Source organism: Corvus cornix, chromosome 5 (assembly GCF_000738735.6).
Source record: "Corvus cornix cornix isolate S_Up_H32 chromosome 5, ASM73873v5, whole genome shotgun sequence".
NCBI classification, from domain to species: Eukaryota; Metazoa; Chordata; class Aves; order Passeriformes; family Corvidae; genus Corvus; species Corvus cornix.
The window spans coordinates 44,732,010-44,757,417 of record NC_046335.1 but is presented as its reverse complement, the minus strand read 5'-3'; the positions used below and the strand labels follow the sequence as shown (position 1 = coordinate 44,757,417).

Below are 25,408 nucleotides of genomic sequence, written 5' to 3'. Positions count from 1 at the left end.
GGAACCAATTCAACCCATCATCACACGTGCAAAACCTCATTCTCAGAAACTGAACATCTCTGCACATGCAATACCTAAAGCATGGATCATCTACACTTAAAACTAAACAAAAGAAAGTATCTATTACAAGGAAGAAGACAATAGTAAAAACAATAATCCACATATAGGGTTGCCACTGCAAAATTTCTTTAACTCCACATGGTTACAAATGACTGAAACACTGTTACACATCACCAATATACAAAATCAGTGACCAAGGTATACACAACTGACTGCAGACTATTTTAAAACTCCAAATCCAAAGTTCAATGACTGTGTTATGCAACAACTTCTAAATGCTAAACTTATTTAAAAAATAATAGCCACCATACCTATCTCCTGCAGTAAGAGCTGCAAGTTTCTCTTCACCAGGCTGAGGTTCTGAATCATCATCAAGAATTCTCTGTATTTGCTGTTCAATTTCTCGGGGTCTCAACAATCTGCCATCATGGTACAGCCACACTTTGAAGTACCGGCCCTTGTGATACACAACAATGTGTTTGCTGTCTTTCACATGCTGGAGGGTATCTAGAATTGCAATCACTCACATGAACACAAAGCTGAAGTCTCAAAACACTAATGCACTCAATGACATCAAATGCCCATTGCATGCACTACAACTTATTTCAGCATCCCATGTTATTTCATTACAAAGCATGAATCAGTCAAATACCCAGATCTGACAATCATTTGCATATATAGCACCACCAGTTTGCACACTGGAGGCCAGTATTAAGCAACTAAAGCTGGATTTCTGTATCTGAAAAACAAGCACTAGTTGTGTAGTCTGGTGAAGCAGTCAGCAAAAGAACATGCTAGATGAGTATGAGGAAAGGTATTTTTAAATCTTTTGCATTCAGGTGCTAGACAACTCGTGAAGAGTCTTAAGAAATCCCAAATTTATACCATCAGCTTTTGTTTACATTTGTCCTGGCAGATGCAGAGTGAATACTCCATACATAGCCAAAATGTGTAATGCTATGTGAAGTAGAAGACTAGGCCACATTTTTTTCCTCATTTTCCTATCTATATGGCTTAACTGGGATAAGCCTGAATTTAATCATGAAGGCATTGTATCAAACCACAGGTGAAGTGGTTCACTCCACAGTGTGTTGTGTTAAAAATAATGAATATTTAACCACTGCTCAAGTGATAGGATAAAATGTTCATGAAGATTTTACCACCAGTTAATATGAACACATGTCAAAAATTTTTTTCCCTTTTTTTTCTTTAGGAATATAATATATATAAAATAATTGAAAACGGGGTACAAGGAATGAAGCTGCTCATGACAATGTGTGAAAAATGGTTTTGCAACTCACTTAGACATATACAGAATGACACAATTGTTTTTCCTTCAGAAAAACAGAAACAAAGAAAAATTGAAAAAGTGTAATAAGAAATGTGACATGCTTAGGAGGAAAATAAGATTATTATCATACTGACAGTTAATTTGAAAGACTTTAAACAGGAGAACTGAGGAGAACTAAGATACAGAGGATGTATTTTAATCAGGTGTTAGTTAGAATGAGCCACTTCTACATTTTTGTGCAAAACTCATTTTAGACTGAAAGAACACCAAATACAACGCCAAATGTAAATTGTTTATACCTTTTATTTTATTGAGGACAGGGAAGGGGCAAGGGTTGCACTCTCAGTACGTCAAGTATTGAAGTATTCTAAATAATAGTAGCTCATAGACTACAGTTTTCCAACAGAGATTTATAAAACTGCTCATCCATTTAAGCTACTGGTTATGACAGGGAGTAATCACACCAAGAATGTTCTTTTCTTCACTTTGCAGATAAAGCTGGCTGAGGCACAGCTGAAATAAAATTCCTCAACAATCTAGCAAAGTCCTTATCTGACACGTGCACCTCCTGCTTTATCCACTACCCAATGCCACTTCTCCCCCTTATCCAACTTCATACAGCACAGCAAACATCAGCCCTTCAGCAGGGAAGAGTGGGCACATCCCAGTGTTCAGAAACTCTTTGTTTTGAATTCTGTAGTTGAGTGGGAGTAACATGCTCAAAGGCAGTTTGAAAGCTTAGAGTGAGTTACAGGTCTCACAGAAAGTAAACCAAACATATCCTGTCTTCAAGTGACAGCCTGTCCATGCACTCCCAATGGAGGTGACTGAACAATAACTCCTGCTTGTATTTCACTGTGATCCTGCCACAATGATGCACTGTCGGATAAACATGTGACATCTGCTCTAAGAGGCTCTTCAGCATATGACATGATCAGAGAAGCCTAGATACAGCTTAAGCTTTTGTAGAAAAACACAAGAGCACAAGTCTCCACTAAAATCTGCTGTGAAGTTCTCAAAGAGTAAGAAAATGAATAGCAATGTTTTCTTCCACCTGCTGATCACAAATGGTAAGTCCTTCTAGATGCAATCTGACTCTTTTTACAGTGACAAAACTTAGGAAAAACAAAAAAAAGGCAACAAAAAATGCCACTTTTAATATTAAGACCTCAAAAAGCATCTTAAGCTTGGGAAAATGGAGAAAAGTAAACGTTATTTATAAATTAAAAAACAGGGCAGACAACAGTATCTTGAAGTTCGTTTTTTAAGTAAAGGAGAAAGACCACTGAAAAAGCTTCCAATTCTTCTTAAAATGAAAAACATCCAGGCACTCTACAGCAATCCATTACATCTTGAGTCTTGGAACACAGTATTGATGTACACTTGTGCCACTCAGATCTTTATCTGGAAACCAGATTTTTAGTAGAAAAGACACTAAGCCCTTAACTCAATCAAGGTGCTCATTCTCCTTGGCTGGCCTTGCTTACCTGATTCCTCTCCCGGGATACGGGAAGTATTAAACATCCTTTCCCACTGAGCTGAGCAGAGTGGAACAGTAGATCCCATCAGAAGAATCTGTGATGCAAACATACATTCAAATGTCATTTTGCATATACGATTGGAAAATTAAGAAGTAAAGAAAAAACCCCTAGATCTGGTTAAACACAGGCTTCAGAATAATGAGATTTATAATGCATTAATGCAGTGTAGAGCTTTTTCCTCCTTGCTCACCATCTTTCCTTGAAGTACATTTGAAGGATTCCATGGACATTCCAGTAGCATGATTTTTTCCCCTCCTACCAAAAGCTCACCCTTCCTGAGGGAAGACTGAAGCTAGCTAGCATCTGAAATCCAAAGTGCTCTCCATGGCTGGTCTGGATGCAAAACTTACACATGCAACATGCATTACCCCTCAATTAATCCTTTTAAGCTGTTTATGGTTGTGTAGGAACAAAAGTTCACATTTCTCAGATTCGGAGTTCTGTACAACTAATCACATCCCTTCCACAACCTCGATTAAAACTACTTAATTGTTTGCTACAATACACAGCCACTGGACAGAACAGATTTAGCTTGCCTATCTTTGCTACCCAGAAATTAGTGCAACACAGGATTTTAGCATCATCTTAAGCTCCCACTGGCCCCCTCTTGGTGTCAAGTGGCCTCCAGTCCTTTAACCCAACCTTCCTGTATTGTATCCAGCCAATTCTGTATTTTTCATAGTTGGTAGTTTCTGCCCATGTGCAATTCAAGTGACAGCCGAGGTGATTGGGACCACAAAAATTAGTAACAGTAAGACAATTCCACTCCTCTCCCATTCTGAAAACTGATCAACTTCTCATAGACTGTGCTGGAAAAAGATCAAACAGCCATTTAAACTGATATACATACTGGCTTGATTTCTTGTCTGTCCAGTTTTTTCCGATAGAGCAGGGTGGCATGGATAACATTACCAGCTCTAGCTGCCTGCAGAGTTGTGGGATACAAAGAAAGGAAGTCCTATAAAGTAGAGGAGAATCATAAGCTAATGATTACCAGACTACATTTAAAGAACAAACCCTGATTGTACTTCTCATCCACATTCTTAAAAGTTTATTCTGGACAATACAGAGAAGGCTTTAAAATATATAAAGTGCACAAATACAGTGAGCTGATGAAACTTTTCTTCAGCAGTCACAATCTCCTTAAACATTACTAATCATTTGAGTAGAAAAGACAATGCTACATAAAACTTGATCCGAGACCATCATATTTATTTTTTCCTTTTTATTTTAGAGTCTTTTACAATTTTACTTCCTGTACAGGCATTTACTAGTATGAGCACACACCTCCTTCAACTGTGTTACCCATGAAGTTTTACATGGAGCTTTTGAAAGATTGCTTTTTACAGTAAAGACAAAACTGTTTAAGTCATTACTGCATGAGTTTGCCAAAGTGGCAGCTGTGCTAGGGTTGTTAAGATAGGTGTACTTGAAGTACTTCAAGCACGTGACATACTTGAAGGTACCTGAAGATACTGGCTGCAGGTTATACTAGAAGAAAAATGAAGGTTGCATACTCAGTGGCAACAGATTTCTAAGCAGAACAATGCCAAGAAGCAAGAGCTGCCAGAAATGTTTATAGGATTCACCTACCATTGCAAAATAGTTACTATTAACCATAATCGGTCCACGTCCTCTAAGGTAGATATATTCTTCCCACCAATCACTAACCTGCAGCAGGAAGGAAAAACAAAAGCAGTCAAATCCCATGATCTCCACAGTTTATGTCTTCCATGTTGATGGCTCCACAAGACAACATTCCACACAGAAGCAGGAAGGAAACTGCTACTCTGCCTCCCTACTTAAAACAGACAACAATCCCCCGCCCCGCTATTTTCTATCAAGCTTCAGGGAAAACAAGGAAAAAAAGGGGTGAGAGAACTAAATTAAATTCAGCTATATCTTGCTGATAAGGTTCCAAAGAAGTCATGATCTCCACATAATATTTAAAATGTCCTGAATGTTTAAATATATTATATTTATAATATATTTAATATTTAAAATGTCTCCTGAATGCTTTACAGCCTTTGCCAGGACAGATTAGGCTACCTGGGCACTATTATGGCAGATAATATATCAAGAAGGAATTGCATTACAGGTCTCACTATGATGTTGGGGGTTGGATTTTCTTTTTGGTAGGAAAAAAAAAGAAAAAAAAGAAAAGATAGGCCAAACACTGTATTGCTACAATTCTTTACTTTTCTTACATATACCTCAGATGCTTTATATTAAAAAATTGTTCTAAATCATTCTTCTAAACTACCTAGGTAGTCAGGCCCATTATTGAGGTATCAAGCTCAAAAGGCAAATAAACAAACCCCAAAAGCAATCCTAACAGCAAAATGCTCCAGAACAACAAAATGCAAAATAAGGATTCATTTTTTCAAGTTTCATTCACCTTTGCTCACCACACTGTTTACCAAATCACACAAATTATTTATGTGCAAAATCACAAGTACTTAAAAAAATATTAAGCAGTTTCAATTTCCTGCTTTTACATTTCAGAAATAATAGAACTTAAGCCAAAAAGAGCCCCAGGGAACAAATGATGTAATTTGAACAACTGAGCCTTCTATTTATCTACTCACATAATTGGTGGCCCACCAGGATTTTAGCTTCAAATACCATTGAAGCCTTGGTCCCAAATTAAATGCAAAATCTTTGGCAAGACCCTCCATTCTTTTGAACTCTTCATCATCCATAAGTGGTCGAACTGACTCCAGATACTGGAACACAGGAAAAGAATCAGCATCAGTAGAGGAATTAATACATAGCTTCTCACCATTCCTACATAAAGCACTCTAACAGTAAACAAAGATTATCCAGTCTAAATCCATAAGGCTGCAAATACTATATTCAAACTTCAAAAAATAAACTATTTTTTCAGACATTTGTCAGCAAAACACAAGTGGAAGAGGTAACTTTTCTAGATATTTTCCTTTTCAAAGGATAAGACCTGCTGCTTCTCCAGTAGCAGAGATTTTCTTCTCTAAAAATCAAACCTTCAGTTTCTGTGACATACTGTCACATTTGCACACTTTACTACAAGGTTTTGTGTCATAACACACCATTTAATAACACACACTGTACAGCCTGTGGAGGATCACAAAAGTGCTGTGCTTCAAAAACCCTGGATATTACACTTTGTGGCACAGCCTTACAACAACAGGCATCATGTCATCCAGTGTGAATCACACTGGCTTCAAACTGTCACCAGTTTCACTGGTTTGTCACAGCCTTCATTTTAATCTCCATGCAGAAGTTTGAACCTGTTACACTATATTAGTACCACGATGCAGTATTTCATGAGACATGGCAAAAACACCCCAAAAGGCATCTAAGTATGGATTCTGTGTTACTGAAGAAAATAAATTGATGAATGTACATACCCTGTTAACTGTGTCTTTAACAGCTGGAACTGGCAATCGTGGTAAAGATGTCTGGAAACTGTACAACATGGGCTTACGCCCTGAGAAGAGTTTTACAAGGGCCTGAAGAAAAGCAAAACCAAAATACACACATCAAATTATTAGGTTCAACAAAAGAAAAATGACAGATTAAATGTGTAATGTAACTCACAGTCCTTTGCACTGGTAAATTATACTGTACTAGGTTTAGGAAGCTACCATATTTATGACTGTTTCACAAGTTAAAAAAGGCCTTGACAGAAACTAACTTCCTAAAAGTTAAACAACATGTCAGTGGAAGAGCAAGATAGGCATGGTCATTCCTGACTTCCCAGTCATTTTCCTGTCACAGACAAGATTGCTGTTCATGTATTGCACACCTTGATCTCAATATAAAGACAGTTACTTAGCACTTCTTCATACATTCCCTCTGGAAAGATTAAAAAGACCAAGTCTACCAGTTGATCTTTTACTATACTACACAGTAGATACTACAAACATATCTGAATTGTGCTTCAAAACACAATCATTATCAAGCCTGTGACTCACCTAAAGTTTCTAGATAACTACAGTACTCTTTAAAAGTAATACTTATGCTTTGGTATCATGGTCTATTGTTTTCCAAAGTTACAGCTCAACATCAATAATAGGGCTGTGGTTAATTCAAGCATGAATCAATGTCAGGTAGTCTACTGCATGATTTGAACATACCAAATTGTGCAAGCATGCCAGTGTTATACTCAGTGCTTGTGTTACAAAACCCCCAGCAACAAAACAAAAAAGCCAGAGACAACTTAGCTTCAGATATTATCCTGTTCCATAGGAGAGTGAAAACAGAAGCAGCATTTCTGTCTACCACCACTTTTCAGCTGCAGCACACACTAAGCTGGAATTCTAGACCATGCAACTTCCAGGCTACTCACAAAAGGATTTTGATACTGCCACCTTATTTCAGCATGAAAGTAAGGTCAAGTGTTATACAAACAATCCAGTGGAACTTTTATTGTCAAAGTGTAATCTTGGTCCAATACACAGGATAGTATACACAAGCCAACAGACAAGACAAAATAAAACAGGGGATGTCATTTCACTACTAAATTCTGAAAACTCCTACCAAAACTGTTAGAAGGCAGAGTTTTTCCTCCCTCTCAGTTTCCTGGGTCAGCACAGCTAGAGAAGATAATTTTAGGCAGCACAAAAACAACTAAGAATTGCACAGTATTACCAGCAACAAAGACCTCCCTGCAAATGAATCTGTATCAGAGCCATCAGAAGCCACAGTGATCTGCCCAATGAAATCTAGTTGTGCTTCAGGACAAGATAATTTTGAAAACGGGCGGGAAAGAAAAAGCTCAGCTTTTCATCAGGAAATCTAATTTCGTACTTAGAGACAATTTTATTCCAGAACTCTTAAGCCATAAAAGGCTAAAATTAGCCTTTTCAGAGAGTACTTGCTCAACTGCAAAAAAACCAGCAAACACATTTCACAGTATCTCTTAAGAAAACTTGTAATAGAGAACTTACAATAGCTTGAGACCAATAAAGTGATCTGACAGACACACACATTTTGTTACATCTCTGATTTCATACACAGACATGACAAATAATGTCATTCTAACGTACGTTGCATTTGTTCACGCATTATTACCACTTTTAAATTAATTTTTTAAAACAGCAACTAATATTTGGATCTTCCCCTTAATACGGATACAAGAAATCTGACTTTACAAGGTGAAATATGCTGATTAAAAGTGCCACCAGACTTCCAACCAGCCTGAAAAAATACTTTGTACTGTGACTAAAATCAGAGTTCAAGTTTTTGATCTGCATGACCATTTGAAGAGAAAACAGTACTAGAAAGCTAAGCTAGTCGGAGCTGTTTCACTAGTGAATCCAGTCTTCTCTTTTGTTGGGTCTGGTTAAATAGACCTCCATAGTAAGTATAGATGAGACACTGTTGGGCAAACACCTCTAATGTTCTGTATTTTTAAAACATATATAATACACAGTAAAATACATATGCAACATATATGATAGACAAAATTTATAAATACAATATGCAACAAAGCATGGTAAGTAGCATTACAGTTCGTACTGTTTTAAGGTTGGTAAGGCAATATTAAGAGCTTTAAAGTATCTATCTGGTAGGACATGCCGAAAACCAAGGCAGCTACAGCTCCAAGCAATTGACAGAAAGAGCCTTACCATTCAGAGCCTCTGGACTGTATGAATTCGAGTCACGAGGCTGATACCGCTTCCAGGAGAAACCACCAATTAGAAATTCCATTTGTAACAGATAAACATTAAACTCTATTTTAGTGTACACCATTCTGGACACCTGCCCTTGAACATCTCCCATAGTAAATCATGACCTGTGCTTAGTTTAGTGTACATCCGCTCGTTTTTGAGGCTGCAGAGACTAATTTTAGCACAGTACAGAAATGAAGCTATTTCTACAACAATATGGGCAAAAGTGAGATGGAACAACTGAGTCCAAGTAGTAAAACCCCACTTCATCTCTTGCAGCACCTACATCTCCTACATTTTCTCACTTTATACCTATCACATCCTCTAAGAGTCCTTTTCCAAAGCACCACAACAACCCACAGGAGAAATGCCACTCTCACCTTATCCTTATCTGAAAACTGCGTAACATGTTACCTACACCTTATGCTTCTTCCCTAACCCATTTTGGAGGCATACAAATAAATCAATTGAAAGGACATTCAATAATATTTTCTTGAAGCATGAGAATAATTTTATAATGGATGACTAGAAACCCTAACACTACAACAAAGAATTAGGGGAGCACTTTCTGAGAGGATAAGATTCTTTGGTGCTTGCAGCCCAAGATCTTTAAGATGTACTTGCACATAGAGAAAAAGTAGGTATTGAGTCACACAGGCCCAAGGTGTTGGCAAATTTAGAAGTTATTCTTGAAGTGTTTACTCTTCTTTCTAGAAGACCATAATGAATAGTTTATTTACAGCATTAGAAGCTGACAGTAGAAATAGCTACCTAACAGCCTCCTGTCCCATGACACAAAAAACACAAGAAAGGAATAAAACTACAAAATTTTCTCTTAGGGCTTTGAATACTGATCAGTTAGAAGTTAAGATGAAATGAAACCAACATATCCTTACCATCCACAACCTGGTGCCAGCAGTAAGCTTGCCATGCTCAGAGAACATCCAACCATGGTAGGAGAGCAGCATTTTCAGGGAGTAGCGCATTGTGACAATAAGGGCAACCCAAAGCCCTGTGCCAAAAAGTACTCCACTCACAATGTTCTGTGTTTGGTTTGACATATAGCCACTGTTGAAAACAAAAGCCAGCATACGCCAGTTAGTGTCCATTTAAGATCCAAAGAGAAGCTGGTATTGCAAGCAGAAGTCTAACAGTACTACAGGCAGGCCTTACACAAGCTTTATGCCGGCTTACCCTGCTTTCATAAATTCCTTTCCAAACACCTTTTCATGCAGCAACATCAAAGGCCATAAAAGTTCCTAAATGTGCTTCCCAAATACCCAGAAAACAATGCAGCAATACTGGCACAACCACCTTCCTATTTCATATCCTCATACATCTGTTTATTTGGCTTACCATGTCAAAAACATACTGTTCCAAAATGGATACATTTTAACAGGAACTTTAAGAGTAGCTGCAAATAAAACGAATCTCCCTTTAGAGGAACAGCAACCTTTCAGCCTACTTACGTTGTATCAAGTGTTCGGTTGATCTTAGCTATTATTCCTAAGGAAGGATCAACTTTGGCATACATTGTTGACATCACACCCACAACTACAATAAGCCAGCTAGATGGGCTCGCAGGATAAACGCCGGTGATAATTCCATTCTGGAAAGAAAAGCCTTCACATAATTTTTTCATACCAAAGTGATTGACTTCATATTACCATGGAAAGAAACAAAAATCAACACATTTAAGTCATTTAGTTATAAACAAGTACTTAAGATTATCCAACATTTTCTTACATATGATTATCTCAGGAGGTAGGGAATGGATTTGCTTAAGTTTGATTACTACAGAAAATTGTAACAATGTTATCAACAATGAAAGGAACTTTTACATTCTCTTGTAGAAATCACTGATCCTGCTGCAAGTCTTACTAAAAATACTGAAGCTAACAACTCTAAAACAAATGACACTTCAATAATTTCAACCTACACTGAGTTAGACCTTTCTGCATGAATACATGGCAAAAATATTCTACTGAACAAGACATTGAGAACCAGAATTAATTTGGTTTTATATAATTTAAACGGTCCTTGTCATAGCTTTATAAGAAAATTTTAGTAAGATTGCTGTTAACATGTTTATGTTTTTGAAAGAAATGTGGAATACAGCCTGTAGGTTATGTAGTTTGCTACTAATGAAACAGATACTTACAATTATAATCTCATGAACAAAACAATAAATTCACAGCAAACAAATCATCATCAAATACCTCATCAGAAACAATACTACTTAGCCTAAATAAAGAGTGGAGCCTTGTACCTCTAAGAGGTATGACACTAAAGGTCACAACTAGTTGTATTTTTGACTTCTGCTAAAATATTACATAATTACACAGCACACTTTGAAGAGAATGGAGTCAGTTAAAGCTGTTGTTAATTTCTGCATCTGCTTCATCTTGCTTCCATAGAAAAAATCAAAAATATGCACCCTTTCAGTCTACATAGTATCACCCAGTGCTATCTTCCTCAGTACCCCTTGTCCTCACTAAACCCCACATAAGTCTTTCACAATGAGGAACTTCACTTACCATAAAGAAAAAAAAAAATCTATTTTCCCTAACAAAGTTCAGTAAATTCATAAAACATTAAATAACCCTGAAGTTTGGTGGACTTCACTAGTTTAGCATACCTTGAATCTGATGAACTTCTTCTTCCATGAATAGACACCAGACAGGTAAATCTGTTTGAGTGCCTCATGGCTCATACGCAGGTCAATCCCATCTGGAGTTACTGTAAATTGAAAAGCTACTGCCTGATGAGCTTCCGCCATTTTCAGAGAGAGTTCTGCCAAAAAACAAAGTTAAAAACAAGTATTTCCTTCTTGTCCAAAGGAACCAGGACCTAGCCCATTTCTAGCAAGATATTTTCTACACCATAATTTTGGCAAAGATCTCCAAATATGAAAAATTTACGTACAGTACTTGCCTTTTCCTTACAGGCTATGCTTGTGCTTCAGTCTGAGTGTCCTGAAGGTTAATTAAGGCACCTCTTCTAACCACAACAGCTGCAAACAGAAACAAAACACTCGAGTAACTTGGGTGTTTTGGCAGCATCATAGATAGCTGCATATCACCTAATACATGCAATACATAAAAAAATCAGAGCAGAACAGAAAGTGAAAGCCATGGCATTTAGAAAAGCATATCACAGGTATACAGCATCTTACTTCTCGAAGAAAATTCAGATGTTTTATTTGAAACAAAATGTATCTAAAGTTTTCACCTCAGCTGGAAGAACAAAGCTGCTGCTGGCCATGTCTTCTCCCAAAATTTTTTTCATATCCTAATTTCAAACTGATTACTCAAAGCAATAAGAGACTATAGACCCTGTGGCTCCGTGCTGTGACTGGCAAATAACTAAGAAAATCAAAACTATGCAGAGTTGAGGAAACCAAATTACAACTGTCAGAAAAATTACCTTCCCATAGAAATTTGAAATTATGATGAAATTTCATGGAATTGCAGCTCAGTTTAACTGCCCAAACAAGTATCAACAACCATGCCAATATAGACAGAAGACAATTATACTGGGCAGCCATAAAAGACTCAAACAAAAACAACTGGAAGTTAAAACAGGAATGGAAACCCAATGTAGCCCCAAGAATCCCACCATGTGCCTGAGAGTGTTGTGCAAATGCCTCTTGAACTCTGTCAGGCTTGGGGCTGCAACCATATCCCTGGGGAGCCTGTGCCAGTGCTCAACCATCCTCTAGGTGAAGAACCTTTTCCAAATATCTAACCTAAACTTCCCCAGAAGAGCTTCAGGCCGTTCCCTCGGATCCTGTCACTGGCCACCAGAGAAGAGATCAGTGCCTGCCCCTCCTCCTTCCCTCACAAGAAGTTGCAGGCTGCAATGAGGTCTCCCCTCAGTCTCTTCTTCTCCAAGCCAAGCAGCCCAAGTGACCTCAGCCACTCCTTGTATCATTTCCCCTCTAGACCCTTCACCATCCAGAGACCCTCTGGACTCTTTCTAATAGCTTTATATAATTTTTATATTGTGGCACCCAAAACTGCCCCAGCACTCGAGGTGAGGCCGCCCCAGTGCAGAGCAGAGCAGGACAATCCCCTCCCTTGCCCGGCTGGCCATGCTGTGCCTGATGTACCCCGGGGCACGGGTGGCCCTCCTGGCTGCCAGGGCACTGATGGCTCAGATTCAACTTGCCAGTGAGCAGGACCCCCAGGTCCCTTTCTACAGTGCTGCTTTCCAGCACTTCATTCCCCATCTGTGCACACATCCAAGGTGCACCCCAAACCAAATGCAGAATCTGGCACTTCCCCTTGTTAAACTTGTTGGAAATTCCATAGCTTTTCTTAGTTTCTGTAACCAGCATTTGTACGTGAACACCCTGGAAGTTACTCCTACTAATCATTAATTCAGACTAATGTTGTTGGAGCACATACAGTTAGAATGTAAATTTTTGCAGACAGACTCTATGTATAATGTTGAAATAGTCCAAACTATGTATTCCTGAAGAGCCCATCATGATTCCAAAGTCGGTCTCTCGTCCAACTTAATTTATTAGCTTACTAAAACTTTCATGCATAGCCATAAAAACAATATCCTCCTAGAAGTGTGACTAAATGGTAGTGGAATTTATTACCCCGTCTGTAGGTCAGGATTCAAGGGTAAGTTTTAGATTAAGATTTTCACTGGTACAAAACACATTATCAATACCAAGTATTCTAAGGTTGCACTGGCATTTCTATGTAAATAAAATAAAAAAAAGTACAACTTTTACCCTTTTAACATCCTAAATGCTAAAATTCACATTTTGTTTGCAAACCTAAAACTAGTAATGAAATTCTGGTAGATTGTCATCCCCTGTTGAACAGCACATGAGGACCAACCAGTGCAGTTTAGGTGGGCATTTCAAAAGCACTTTATTGTGACTGTAGTGCTGCTCCTCTAGTCTGTAAATACTCCACTATATCAAAGTCATCTGAAACACAAAGCATGGGTGCAAAGGTGTACGAGTAGACAACCAGGGAATATAAGCACTGGGAATGCTGCAATAACAGTAGGCCTAGGAAATAAATACACAATAAAGAAAGAGGAGGAATATTTGACAGAGATGAATGAGGTAAGTGCTGCTGCACATCTTCTATTAAGGTTGCTGACCAACAGGCATGGATTCTTTGCAATATTTAACGTGCCTGTCCCTGGACCAGCCTACAGTGATCCACCTCTGCAATACAACTACTGCTACAGTGCCTAATAGTAATTCACAGATCTCGCAAATCTATCAGCCACTGCTCAAGTTTTAGAAGCTGTGTGCTGGGTGAATCAAGGCAGCTAAAGCTCACAGTATCCTACAGATAGTACGCAACTGATTTATGTGTGTGCAGTGTCTGATTAAAATAACAAGGAAGAAAAAATAGGAAGAAGGAAACCCAGCTTTGAACACCAGTTTCAAAAGCTTTAACACAAGCCCTTCGTGCCCTAGTAACAACTGCAATTTGTAGTACTTAATGACTCTGTCACTAATAACTACTTATATGGGCCCTGCTGTAGGCAAGTATGAGGAAGTCCAAGTCAGCTGTCCATTCATTCATTTAAATTGTTCATCACTAGCTGACAAGTGAGCAATAAAACAGGCAGAGGCAGCAGTAATACAGGGTCTAACCGGAACTCAGCAGGGTTTGAAAAAGCATTCAAAGTTAAGAATTTATCATATGTTTAGTGGCCCTATTAAGACTGGAATGATAAAACCTGAACAAACAACGAACCTAACTGGATCTGCACACAGAGAATCAGGCACCTGGATTTGTCTCAAGAAGGGCCAGCAGGTTCTGCTCAGTTCGCTCACGGAATTTTGTATTCTGGAATGCCAGTGTCTTAAGTACAAGATCAATTAGTTTCTGTTACCCTTCAACTACCCTGTGACTTCTCAGCCTGGAAATTTGTATTTGACCTCCTCTTTGTTTCTGAATGGAAAGAATTTCAGGAACTCTTTCGTTTTTAAGCACATGCTTTTTTTACAGTCCAAGGCAGAAAAATATTATAAATAGCATTAAGCATTAATAGTCAACCCCGACATTTTAATGAATTAAAATTTAGCATTCTCATAGAAATAAATAAGCTTCATTAAGGAAAATATTCCTCACTCCCAAATGAAAAAAAATATTAATCCAGCAAGAATTAATCCTGAATCAACCAAACGAGCCCTGAAAACAAATACAGTCCAGTTCTAGGACTGTACTGCTTGACATTAAGATGTGAAACAATAAAACAGCTTGTTTCTTTTCATATTCCTTTTCTTTACTTAAGAAAACCATAAACCTTTAAGACTGCCCTGAATTATGATGGCGGAATACCAAAGGCTTCCCGAAGCCCGCTTCTTTGAACACTTGTTTCCCTCCTTAAAGGCCAATTTAATCATAAGCCGCGGTACGCTTCCCCTCGCTGCATTCCTGCGCTGCCACGTGCTCGCCAGCAAAGTAGGTAAAAGGGCACAGGCGGAGCCTTGGACTTTTAAACTTGACTTGCCACTGTTCCTAAGGCAGCACCCACATCAATCACTCAGCCAGCACCGAAACAATAGCGTCTTCTAACTGCGGGCATTTGGGTCTGCAGCATATTTGTGCACAGCATACACTAATTAACCTCGTTCCCAACAGAGAGCCATGAACAACAGCTTTTGACTTCCCTAGCAGCTTGGCAGTCTTACTCAAAGGGGAAAAAAAACCCCCGGCACAGTAATTTCTACAACTGATCGGAAATGGCTATTTTCATTCTTTTCAGTGTTCTCTCGTGATAATAATGTATCTTTAAAAAAACACACACACCCCTTAAAGTTTGGTTTATTGATTGTTTGCGAGTTTTTTCCTTTTATTTAAAGGAGAAAACTGCCTGTTCCTTGCTCTTATCTGGTTTTGCTTAAATTCAAACATGCTGTAACAGCTGCAGATGATTCTCCGCTTCCTTTTTCATACCTCTGCTTGAGCCAAACTAAACGAAGTCCAATTTTTTACTCATTGTTATAAACAAACACTGCTAGGCTGGATGTCACTTTTAAGTCAAGAAAATACATTGCACACTAAAAATCCTGTGTGCTGATGGTCTGAAAAACTATGCTGCTACATCTACTATGCATAAAGCATCCTCAGACTGTTACGTTATTTCTGCAGTTTCAGGACATTTACACTGCAAAGACTGAGGTTTAACTCAGACACCTTATGACTTCAGGTTGCAGACACTCAACAGTCGGTGTTAGGGCTTACATGTTGCTACAATCACAGAAGCAGGTAAGGGCTTCAGCTCTGGAAAATCTGAAGCTAAGAGAGGTCCCATGTGCAGGATGCTTCCATTTAAGTCAGGCATGCAAGAAGTTACCTGTGGTTGGCAGTGTCTCTCTGAAGCACAGAGAAGGAACTGCCATGTGCATTTTAAAAAGCATCAAGCCATGACACAAAAGCTAACTGCATTACAGTACACTGCACAAAACAAGGTATTAATTCTTGAAGCAGTTACTCTTGGAAATGCTATTGAGTATGAATCTTTTTATGTTTTTGTAGATTTCATATGCTTTACATGGATAGTGCTAAAAAGAGTAAAGTCACCACCTACACCTCAAAAAGAAGCAAATCCTCGGCTTTAAGAGGATGTCTTCTGCTTCCCATACATTGCTTGGCTTATGCAATTCACTTTTTCCCCCCATTTACTCTTCCTCTTGAATAGAAAACCCCCTGCCATTTCTCCTTGTCAGGATTCTAAACACCTAATGAAGAGAGACATATTACTTAAACACAATTTTCACATCTAGAGCTCCTGCAAAGGAAATTAACAACTGCAGAGGAAAACTGAAGAGGTCTCATTCACATGATCCCAAACACCTAAAACCTCAATGAAAGACTTAATTCTATGACTCCCCTTTCTAGGTAGGCGGATAATTTAGTTTCAGTCTCTCCTCACAGGTTTCTGACACCTATTCATAGGTTAGCTTTTATATGCATATATATATATGATAGGACATATGACTGTCAGTAACCAAACCAAGCTCACAAAACAATTCTCTCCAACTATTCTACTTGGACAACCAAAAATCGACAGCTTTCTACAAAAAGCAATGGCTGCTGCGTACAGTGTCTCTGAGAACATGGCCATGTACCACCACACACAGGTTTGATGCTGTCAGAGCTCTCAAACAGACATCCTTGGCACCTAGGCCAAGAGTGTTCACAGATTGTGGGTAGATTTGCAGCATTATAGGTATGATGGCAGTTCTGAGTTCAGAATTACCTGTATCATGGCATTTCTGAATTCAGAATTACCTGGAAGCCCTCATAACTTCAGGCACATACAAGGTACCACCAATAAAGCAATGAGAAGCATCTTATCACAAAGGCTTTGTCTTCTGACTCCTGCAAAGTTCCAACTAGGCAAGCTTAGAAGCAAAAAAAAACCCAACCCAAAACAAAAGATCAACAAACCACAACTGAAACTTGACCCTAAAGAACTCTTCATTCCTTTCTGAAAATAAACTTACAACTTCAAATTTTAGCTTGGCACTCTGGTTTAAAATACAGACTAGTGAGGAAAAAAGTGTGACACTAAACTATTTAAAATGACATTGCTTAAGGAAGCTTTCAAGATGGGAAGTGGAGGAAAATATCAGAGGAAAGTACATGAAACCCAATTTTAATTAGTAAACATACTTAAAACTATATTAAAATTTCCATTTAAAGGTGGACATCTTGAATGGAGAATGGTTTTGGAAAACTAAGCAAGTACCCCGAAGTCTTGGTCTGACCCCAAACCAGTCTATTTAAAAGAGAAAAGCGAGGGGGAGGGAATCTATTTCTATTAACATGCAAATCAGTAAGAGTTACTGTTTGAATGTTAAAAGAAGCCACAGAGAACTGGAAAATAATTCTGGAGTTCCCAGAAGTTCTCGTAAAAGGCTTTAACTCTGAAACCTCTTTAAATATTGAAAATATTGAAGAAGTTTTATTTAGTATTTAGCTGTCCACACATCAGATCTCCCTTCAGGAGGTGAGCTTGCTATAGCTTTTAAAAGAAAACAGACACCCAAAAGGTTTATTTTGTATGTTTAGTGATAACGTATTTTGACACTTTAGGGTAGATCACTAAATTTTAAGAGTCTGAGGACAGACTTAATGAAATCAAAGCCAGTATTTAAACACTTGAACATCAGCACTGTGTTTGTGCTGAGACAGTGACCAAGTATTTTCTCTCAGGGGTGTAAGCCATCACTATAGAAATTTGCATTTTCTATCTCCCAGAAAGCCAAAACTATTAATGCATTTTTTTTATACAAATCACTAAGTAACTTCTCATGCTCAAATGTGTTGATTTCATATCAGGCACTAAATCAAAAGAAAGAGAATTCCAAACACTGAGATGTCTATCCAATCTCTTCAGGCATTATTACACATTTCACTTGGATTTCTGTTATTGATGGTCCTGTCAGTCCAATCCCTCAGTACCACCTACACAAAGTATTCAGGCTAGACTATGGCAGCTGACTTGGCCTAGACTGTGCTTGCAATGAAATGATATATAGTGAAGCACTACAAAGCCAGTGTCAACATCCTCAAATAACTTTTTAGCACGTTTATTTCCACACTTTGCCACTTACTACAGTTTAATTGACATATACAGTCATCCCAGAAGTGGATGCAAAAAAAACCAAAACCCCACCCACCAGAGAAAAAAACCACCAAACTGAAACTGCCCATGGATTTACAAGTACAGGGAATGAAACTGGGAGCAGTGGCTGAGAAACTAAAGGTTTTCACTGCCATCCAGATGGACCTTGACAGGCTGGAGCAACAGGCAGGCTGAAACCTTGTGAAGTTCAACAAGGAGAAGTGCAAAGTCCCACATGTGGGGAGGAGTAACCCCACACAGCAGCATACACCAGACTGACTGGCTGGAAAGCAAAGCTCAGCAAGCTGCATGTGAGCTAAGAAGGTGCCCTTGCAGCAAAGGCTGCAGAGGGTTCTAACAGAATCCTGGGGACACTAGGAGGACTGTTGCCACCAGGTTGAGGGAAGTGACTCTGCCCTTCTACTCAGTGCTGGTGAGGCCCCATCTCAAAAACTCTGCCCAGTTCTGGGCTCCCCAATGAGAGAAATGAAATTACTGGAGAGAGTCCAGTGAAGAGCCAGTAAGAGGATTAAGGGCTTGAACCATCAAACATGCAGAGATGTTTTAAGAAATTTAATGTAGGAGTTTTCATAAGACACCTGCTGTAAAAAATAAACTTATAGAGCACTAAGGCCTGAACAAGAAATTTTGTGCTTCAATTGCTTTAAATAAATAACGTACCTTGAAATTCAAATTGGTAGCAGCAGCCAAATATTCGAAAAGAGCCAAGTTTTCTGCAATTGACAAAAATGTATGAGTAGTTTGGAGGATAAAAGAAGCTGGACTTTGCAGGAAAAACTGTTTAGAAAATGATTCATCTCAGATTTTCAATGTTATTCCAGTAACTCTGCCTTCGCTGAAAAGCACCAATGTGCCATTATACAAGGTTTTCAAATGCATGTTGGTATTCTAAACACCACTACCTTGTCCAGTGAAAGCCTGCCAGTCTTAAGGCTGCAGGTAGATTTCTGGAGCTGACTTTGAGTGCCACGTATTTTGCAGCGATATGGTGGGAAACTGTGAAAGCTCCTAATAAAAAAATAAGCTTGAAATTCAATGTTACATGTATATACACCTACCTAGAGAAAACACTGACTGCTCCTATCAAATTAAAAACTACTGTATTATCAATAATAAAACTGATGTGACTTCAGTAAAGTATATGAAGGTTTTTCATGGAGTTTGCTATAAATAAAATAATTTCAGGCACTGAAGTACACTGTACAGCAGCATCCAGCACTGACTCGGTAACTCAAGGTCCCATCCACTCCTGGGTCAGACAGTGGTGGGGAGTCAGTCACTCACATAAATGCCAAAATTCTGCCCTACTGCAAGAGGATCAATAAGGTAAGGCAGCTAACCAGAGAATGACAAAAGGATGCCAAAAATGCTTTTACTTGTGTGCATGTGGTGCTCCTTTTATGCATAGTTGAACAAAATTAAAACTAAAGCTATGGAAAAAGCATTCAGTTTATGAGAAATCTAAACAAACAGCAAATTTGTCTAGAGTTCTATGCCTTTCAAAGGAAATTCAGGTCTTGTTATATAGAATCTTCAGTGAACAGTATAGAATATGCAGCTGGAACATTTAAACATATGAACAAAAAGACTGTCTGGTCTCTTATATCTGTTTCTTGGAAATTCTCTTAGGTAATGACACCTTCCTGTATACTGCACTTACGCAAAAAGGTATCAAGATACCAAAGCCTCAAAAAGAACAGTTTATTGAGCTTATACTTAGCTCATGTGACATTCCACAAGGTGCTGACTTCTGAACTTACTATAAAGATTAACCAGACGCAGTTATTCCCTTTTGATTTTCTATTTCTAAATTGCTTCCTTGCCTACTAACCTTCAATAATGTCTGATCATGCTTCAGGATATCGGACGACACTGATACTTGCTGCTTCCAAGTCTTACCAATAACTCAGCTATCTTACAATGACTAATCATATTTTACAGACACAAAATCTTTATGGGAAATATGAGAGGAGTGAAGCCAAATCATATCTGTGCAAAAATTAGCCACAAGGATTAAATTCACTCAAGGCTTCTCAGGTGAACCTAATGACTATGGCACAGAAATAAAAATCAAAGAGTCACTCTCCTTTAAAAGATGAATTAACATAGCCCTGATGAAAACAAAGTTAACCTGACAGGTGTTCTCATGATGCTTTTGTTAGGACAAGTTCTCATATTTGATTATTGCTAATCATTTGCTCCAATCCTTCCCACCCTCACCTACACCTGACAGGTGTGGTCTCCTGGAATTGCAAATGTCTTTAAGGATTTTTCACAACTAAAAGAAGAACAAATGCTGTAGTTCAAGCCAAGGTGGAGAACTGAATACTTCTATTTGCCCAAGTACAGCAATACTGGGACCCACAGCAAATCTCACCCCCAGGAGAGACTCTGAAATTAGAACAGCTTAGAAGTCTTCAGTAACTTGCTGTCCCACTGACAGCTTGTGTCCTGACCTCAGCAGTTTCCCAAGATCACCTGTGGGTGAATTTATTCATTACCCTCTGCAGATATCTCCTTTGGAGTCTTGGGCCAATTTTCTTATTCCCTTTCTAGGCGGTAAACTGGAGCAACGGGTCTATATGGATGGAAAGAGATAATGACAAACAGGCCAATGAATGCAACATAAACATACCCCAACAGCTGTCTTCCCTAAAAGCAGGCTTGAGATCTATTTGTCACGCACAGACCTTCTGTCCCAGAAGCTTACTGCCCCTGGGATCCTGAATAATGCAGGACACACCAAGAGGCAGACTCATTCCAATGCTCCTAGCTCCTAACAGACACTACACTGTAGCAATGGCAAACACACAGCTGTAGCTCTCAAACAGAAAGTCAAGAAAAGCAGCTTGAGCTTTGATTCACACACAGCTTTCAACTGCTCAGAGGGGCTGGATCAGATTGGAACCATTTCAGAAAAACTGATGGCAATGGAGAAAATAGCCACCGACAGGTTCTGAAACACTATTTTCCATTACACTGAATGACACTGTTTACACTGCACACGTCCAAGGCGGTGAGGAACTGTGGAGTGACAGAAAGATCATGTGCTCCCCACTCGGTCATTGCTGAGGGCTCAAGCAGTGATTGCCAGCTACTGGGACAAGCAAGTTAATTTCAGGGGCCAGACTCCAATGCTAGGCTCAGCTTTCAGTTTAAGACATCTAACCAAGTGTTTGTCTGCAGGCTTTAAACTCCCATTAGACTCAGCACAGATGCTATCAAGATTTCTTGGAGAGGGGTTCAGAGAACAGACTGTTTTCACCAGCATTTCAAGGAGAAAACCCACGGTTAGCAAGTTGTCTTCTCACCTGATCTGGAAACAGGCAAAGTACAGGAGATTTGCAAACAATCTGTTAATTAATTACTAGGCTAACCCTTAGGAATATTAATCCCTACAGTTACTGGATCATATCATCTCTCTTCTCTTCCCAACAGCATGCTCCTGTAGAAGATGGTTCCAAAATGTACACTTCAACAAATAAACAAACAACCTCCTAAAGCCCCCAACAAACACAAACCACCAACATTCTCCAAATCAAAACAGAAACTCTTACAACTGGGTTTATTCCTAGGGATTTTTTCCTTATACAGGACATACTATATTGTTCCTAGGCCTCTTAGATCATTCTAGCCTCTATTGCAATACATGTTATATTGTCCACATCCCAGCAAGCTACATCCTTTGACCTTCTAGAAATCCAGAATAATCTTACTGAGTAAGAGAGAAGCATACTCTGCTAAAACACTGCACAGTTACCGTACCACGTAGAAACCTCCCCCACTCCATAAAAACTAGGCTTTAGACCTGGGTATTTCTTTTTAACTGCTATAAAAGACATACCCGGGCATTTAGATTATACAAGTTTATCCCTTCCCTCGCCCTTTGAACTTAATGAGCTTCTGTGCTCTTGCAGTAAGCAAGAATTATTATCTTCCCTATGACAACAAATGTCTCTGGAACGGCAGGACTTATACGAGACATAAAAGATGTCACATTTTAGGATTTAGGAGATCCTGGAAGATGGACAACAATGTGTGGTGATCAAAAGCAAACTGAGTTAATTGCTCTCACAGTAGTCCAATGACCATTTACTGCACAAGGTTGAAAGACCTCAATAAGGTCTTTCAGCCTGTACGAGGCTGAAAGACTGAAGAACCGGTTCTAAAGATCTGCAAAAATATTGAAATTGACATTCGCATTAAAGTCAACCCAGACTTGAAGAAATAGGGTTCAGTCATTTGAATCCTGTTTTTCCAAACATGCGGAGTTCAGGACTACAATACAGCATGCTGCAGGACAAACACAATGGGTTTGGAATGCTAAAAAAAAATACATAGCTTTGAAGTTTTGTTGACTGGCGGGGGTTTTATTTGTGGATTTTTTCGGGGAGTGGGGATGTTATTCGTTCGTCTTTTTAATTCAAGCCCTTGCTTCAGCCGCCTTTCACCCGGGATATCGGGGGAAGACGTGAATCCCACACCGCCCCGGCCCGGCCGCGGGGCCGCCCCAGCCGCCGCCGGCCCCAGCGCGCTCACGTGACCGCGCCCGAGAAGTGGGTGAAAGGTCGCGCCGCCGCGGCCCCGCCCCGCGCCGCCCGCGCGTCCCCGGCCGCTCCAGGCCTTTCCGCGCGCGCCGGGAAGGCGCTGCCAAACAAAAGTTCCCAGAGAAAAGGACCGCAAGCAGGGAGAGAAGCCAAGCGCACCTCACTGTGAGCAGGGGGAAAAGGGTGTGCTCAGCTCGTGCAGCTGAGAGGTTTCTAGTCTGGTTCTCAGCGCTAAAAAGCCTCAGCTGTTCAAGGTTACACTTTTCTTGAACAAGGCATAGTGATTTCTTCCTGGATGAAGCTCTTCAGTCAGGGCTGAAACATCCCAAAATTTCAAAGAGCTTTCAGATCAACCTACCTTTCAAACTAAGTCAACAGCTGTGACAGAGCCCGATACCTGTGTAACCATGTGAAGTTACATTTCGTAGGCTAACAGGGATCCACACACCACCACCTGTGCTATTGTAAACTGGCAATCGTTAGTTTATATCGATATGCTTACAACAGGAAAAGAACCTGCTTTCCAGAGTACTTAGCCCACAATACTTATTTTAAGTACCATCCAGTCCTGATGGTCAGAAAAAGTGTAAAGGAGTTACCAGAGCTGGAAACTGAACGCGTCAGATACTCTGGAAAACATAAGGAAAGAAGAACGAAGGCACCAGGTCTCTATTTTCAGTGCTACTCCCCTACACACACGTGGAAAGGAAACGAGCAGTTTTCTGTACTGTAATTTCCTTTAGACTGCAGATTGTCCTCTAAGTGCTGACAAACTGCCAGGTTAAGAGGAAGAATGACACGTTTGTCTTGGTCCTACTTTGCACTTTTTCCAAAAAAGGTGCTTCCTGTTACAGTTTCACCAACACTAGTACAGATCTATTATAATTGGATCACAGCCCAAGCAATGTTTTAGGTTGAGTTTTCTATTTTAAACCATAGCGCAAAAGACCAAACTTGCGGGAATATGGGGTGAGAAAATGGAATTCCGTGATGCTGCAAGAATCTTGATCTAGCTTTTAAAAGAAGTCTAGTTAGCATTCTCATGCAGTAAACCTGTCACGCCTTGAACAAGATATTACACTTCCTGTGTTTGTAGTTCCAGCAGTTTGTAGTGACTGCGGTTTTTATAGGTTTCACAGGCTGGAAGCACACAGACATATAGACTAGTCGCGCGCTCTCTCTCTCTAGACACACACACAATAAATTCGCTTCCGCACTTGAAAACCCACCACTGCTGCCACGCCGCGGGCACACTTCCACAGCCGTGAAACTCCTCCCGGTTACGAGTCAAACCCACGAAGCTGCGGGTCACTAGTGTGACCTTTGTTTCGGCGGCGGCACAGACCCGGCGAATCTCCCGGTGTACCTGTGCCACACCGCTCCCCTGCCCCCATCCCCGCCCTTATCTGCAGCACTAAGGCACTACCCCTCAAACGGGGGCAAACCGCGAGCACGATGCCAAGGACACCGCGCCTTTCCAGGACTCTCCAGCGCCCGCCAGCACCGCGCCCACCACCCTTCCCTGCATTTCCACCCTTTTCTCCAGCAAAGACAAGCCCTGCTTAGGGAGCAGCGCCCAGCGCACTCGCACATGCACCACGGAACTTCGTGCTCGACCTAATGGAAACAATAATTAGGCTAAAACCGGACCAAGCGAGCCCGTCCGGCTGTCGCCCGATGCTGCCCTTCCTCAGCCCCAAGGAAGGCGGACGGCGGCGCGCTGCGGGCGCGTCCCGGCTGAAGGGGGAGGGGAGCGGCAGCCCGCGGTGAATCAGCCGGACACGGCGGGCACACGCCGCCGCCGCCCCCTGTCCCGACCCCCCGGAGCCCCGGGTCCCGTGCCGCTCACCTGCAGAGACCGGCGGTGACCGGCTGGGCGGGCGGGCTGCCGCGGCGGCCGCTCGGGAAGCAGCGATGGGACGGCGGCCGCTCCCCTACACGCCCCGCGGAGGCGGAGCAGAGATGGGCGGGGATGGCCTGGGCTGGGCGGTCGACGGGGAGCCGGGACATGGGAAGGCACCGGCGGACCCGCGGGGACATCTGGCTGTGGGGGTGGCGGTCCAGGGGTTGCGACAGGAACAGGGAAACACGGTCCCTGTGGTCTCGCCACCGTCCGCGGGAAAGAAGCTCCGGGGACTGCGAGGAGAGGATCCGGGGCTGAAAACGAGGGGGCAGAACCGTGCTCCCTGGAGGAGGATTGCGCCTGGGGCACCTGTTTGGTGGTGAAGGGACTCCCAAGGAGAACGGAGGTTTCGAACCCCCCAGTCCCTTCTGTGAGCCCAAGGCAATGGCTCTCGTGGGCTCTGGCAAGAATGGAGTTAGAGCAAGTGCAGACGAGGGTGTGAGGGGCTTCCAAGGGAAGGCGCAGGCCAGCGACAGCCCTCCCTCCTGGTTCCTTCTGCTCGGGAGCCCTGGCTGGAGGATCTTTAATTTGAGTTTTCTCTTTTGAGCCTGGGTTCTGACTGGAGCAAGGCATTAGGTGAGCGATATCCTTACAAGGCAGCACAAGGGCAGAGTCCCTGTGAGGGTCAGCAAGAGCTTTCAGTCCTGCCCCTTCTGTGTGAGAGCCCCAGCACGGAGCCAAGATAGCCTCCCCTGGGAAGGACCAGCCAGCCCATTCTGCTGCAGAAAATACTGAGATTTGAGGGAAATAAGTACACTCAATCCATCTCAGAA

At 40.8% G+C, this 25,408-nt stretch overlaps 1 protein-coding gene across 3 annotated transcripts in view; it reads right to left on the bottom strand.

The window, feature by feature from the left end:
* CPT1A (carnitine palmitoyltransferase 1A) overlaps nt 1–24,666 on the bottom strand; it is a 39,403-nt gene extending 14,737 nt beyond the window's left edge. Inside the window, exons 1-11 of one of the 3 annotated variants that reach the window (XM_039552465.1) lie at nt 24,582–24,666; nt 11,472–11,559; nt 11,185–11,339; nt 10,016–10,155; nt 9,443–9,614; nt 6,282–6,383; nt 5,481–5,618; nt 4,486–4,563; nt 3,743–3,850; nt 2,839–2,926; nt 372–567 (exon numbers count right to left, since the gene is read on the bottom strand). In XM_039552465.1, coding sequence (XP_039408399.1) covers nt 372–567; nt 2,839–2,926; nt 3,743–3,850; nt 4,486–4,563; nt 5,481–5,618; nt 6,282–6,383; nt 9,443–9,614; nt 10,016–10,155; nt 11,185–11,325 — 1,163 coding nt within the window. In that variant the 5' untranslated portion in view covers nt 11,326–11,339; nt 11,472–11,559; nt 24,582–24,666. Of the gene's footprint in view, nt 1–371; nt 568–2,838; nt 2,927–3,742; nt 3,851–4,485; nt 4,564–5,480; nt 5,619–6,281; nt 6,384–9,442; nt 9,615–10,015; nt 10,156–11,184; nt 11,340–11,471; nt 11,560–18,845; nt 18,897–24,581 lie in introns of those variants that run through there. The other 2 variants (XM_039552464.1, XM_010405893.4) reach the window with 2 other exon arrangements.
* Between the last annotated feature and the right edge of the window lie 742 nt (nt 24,667–25,408).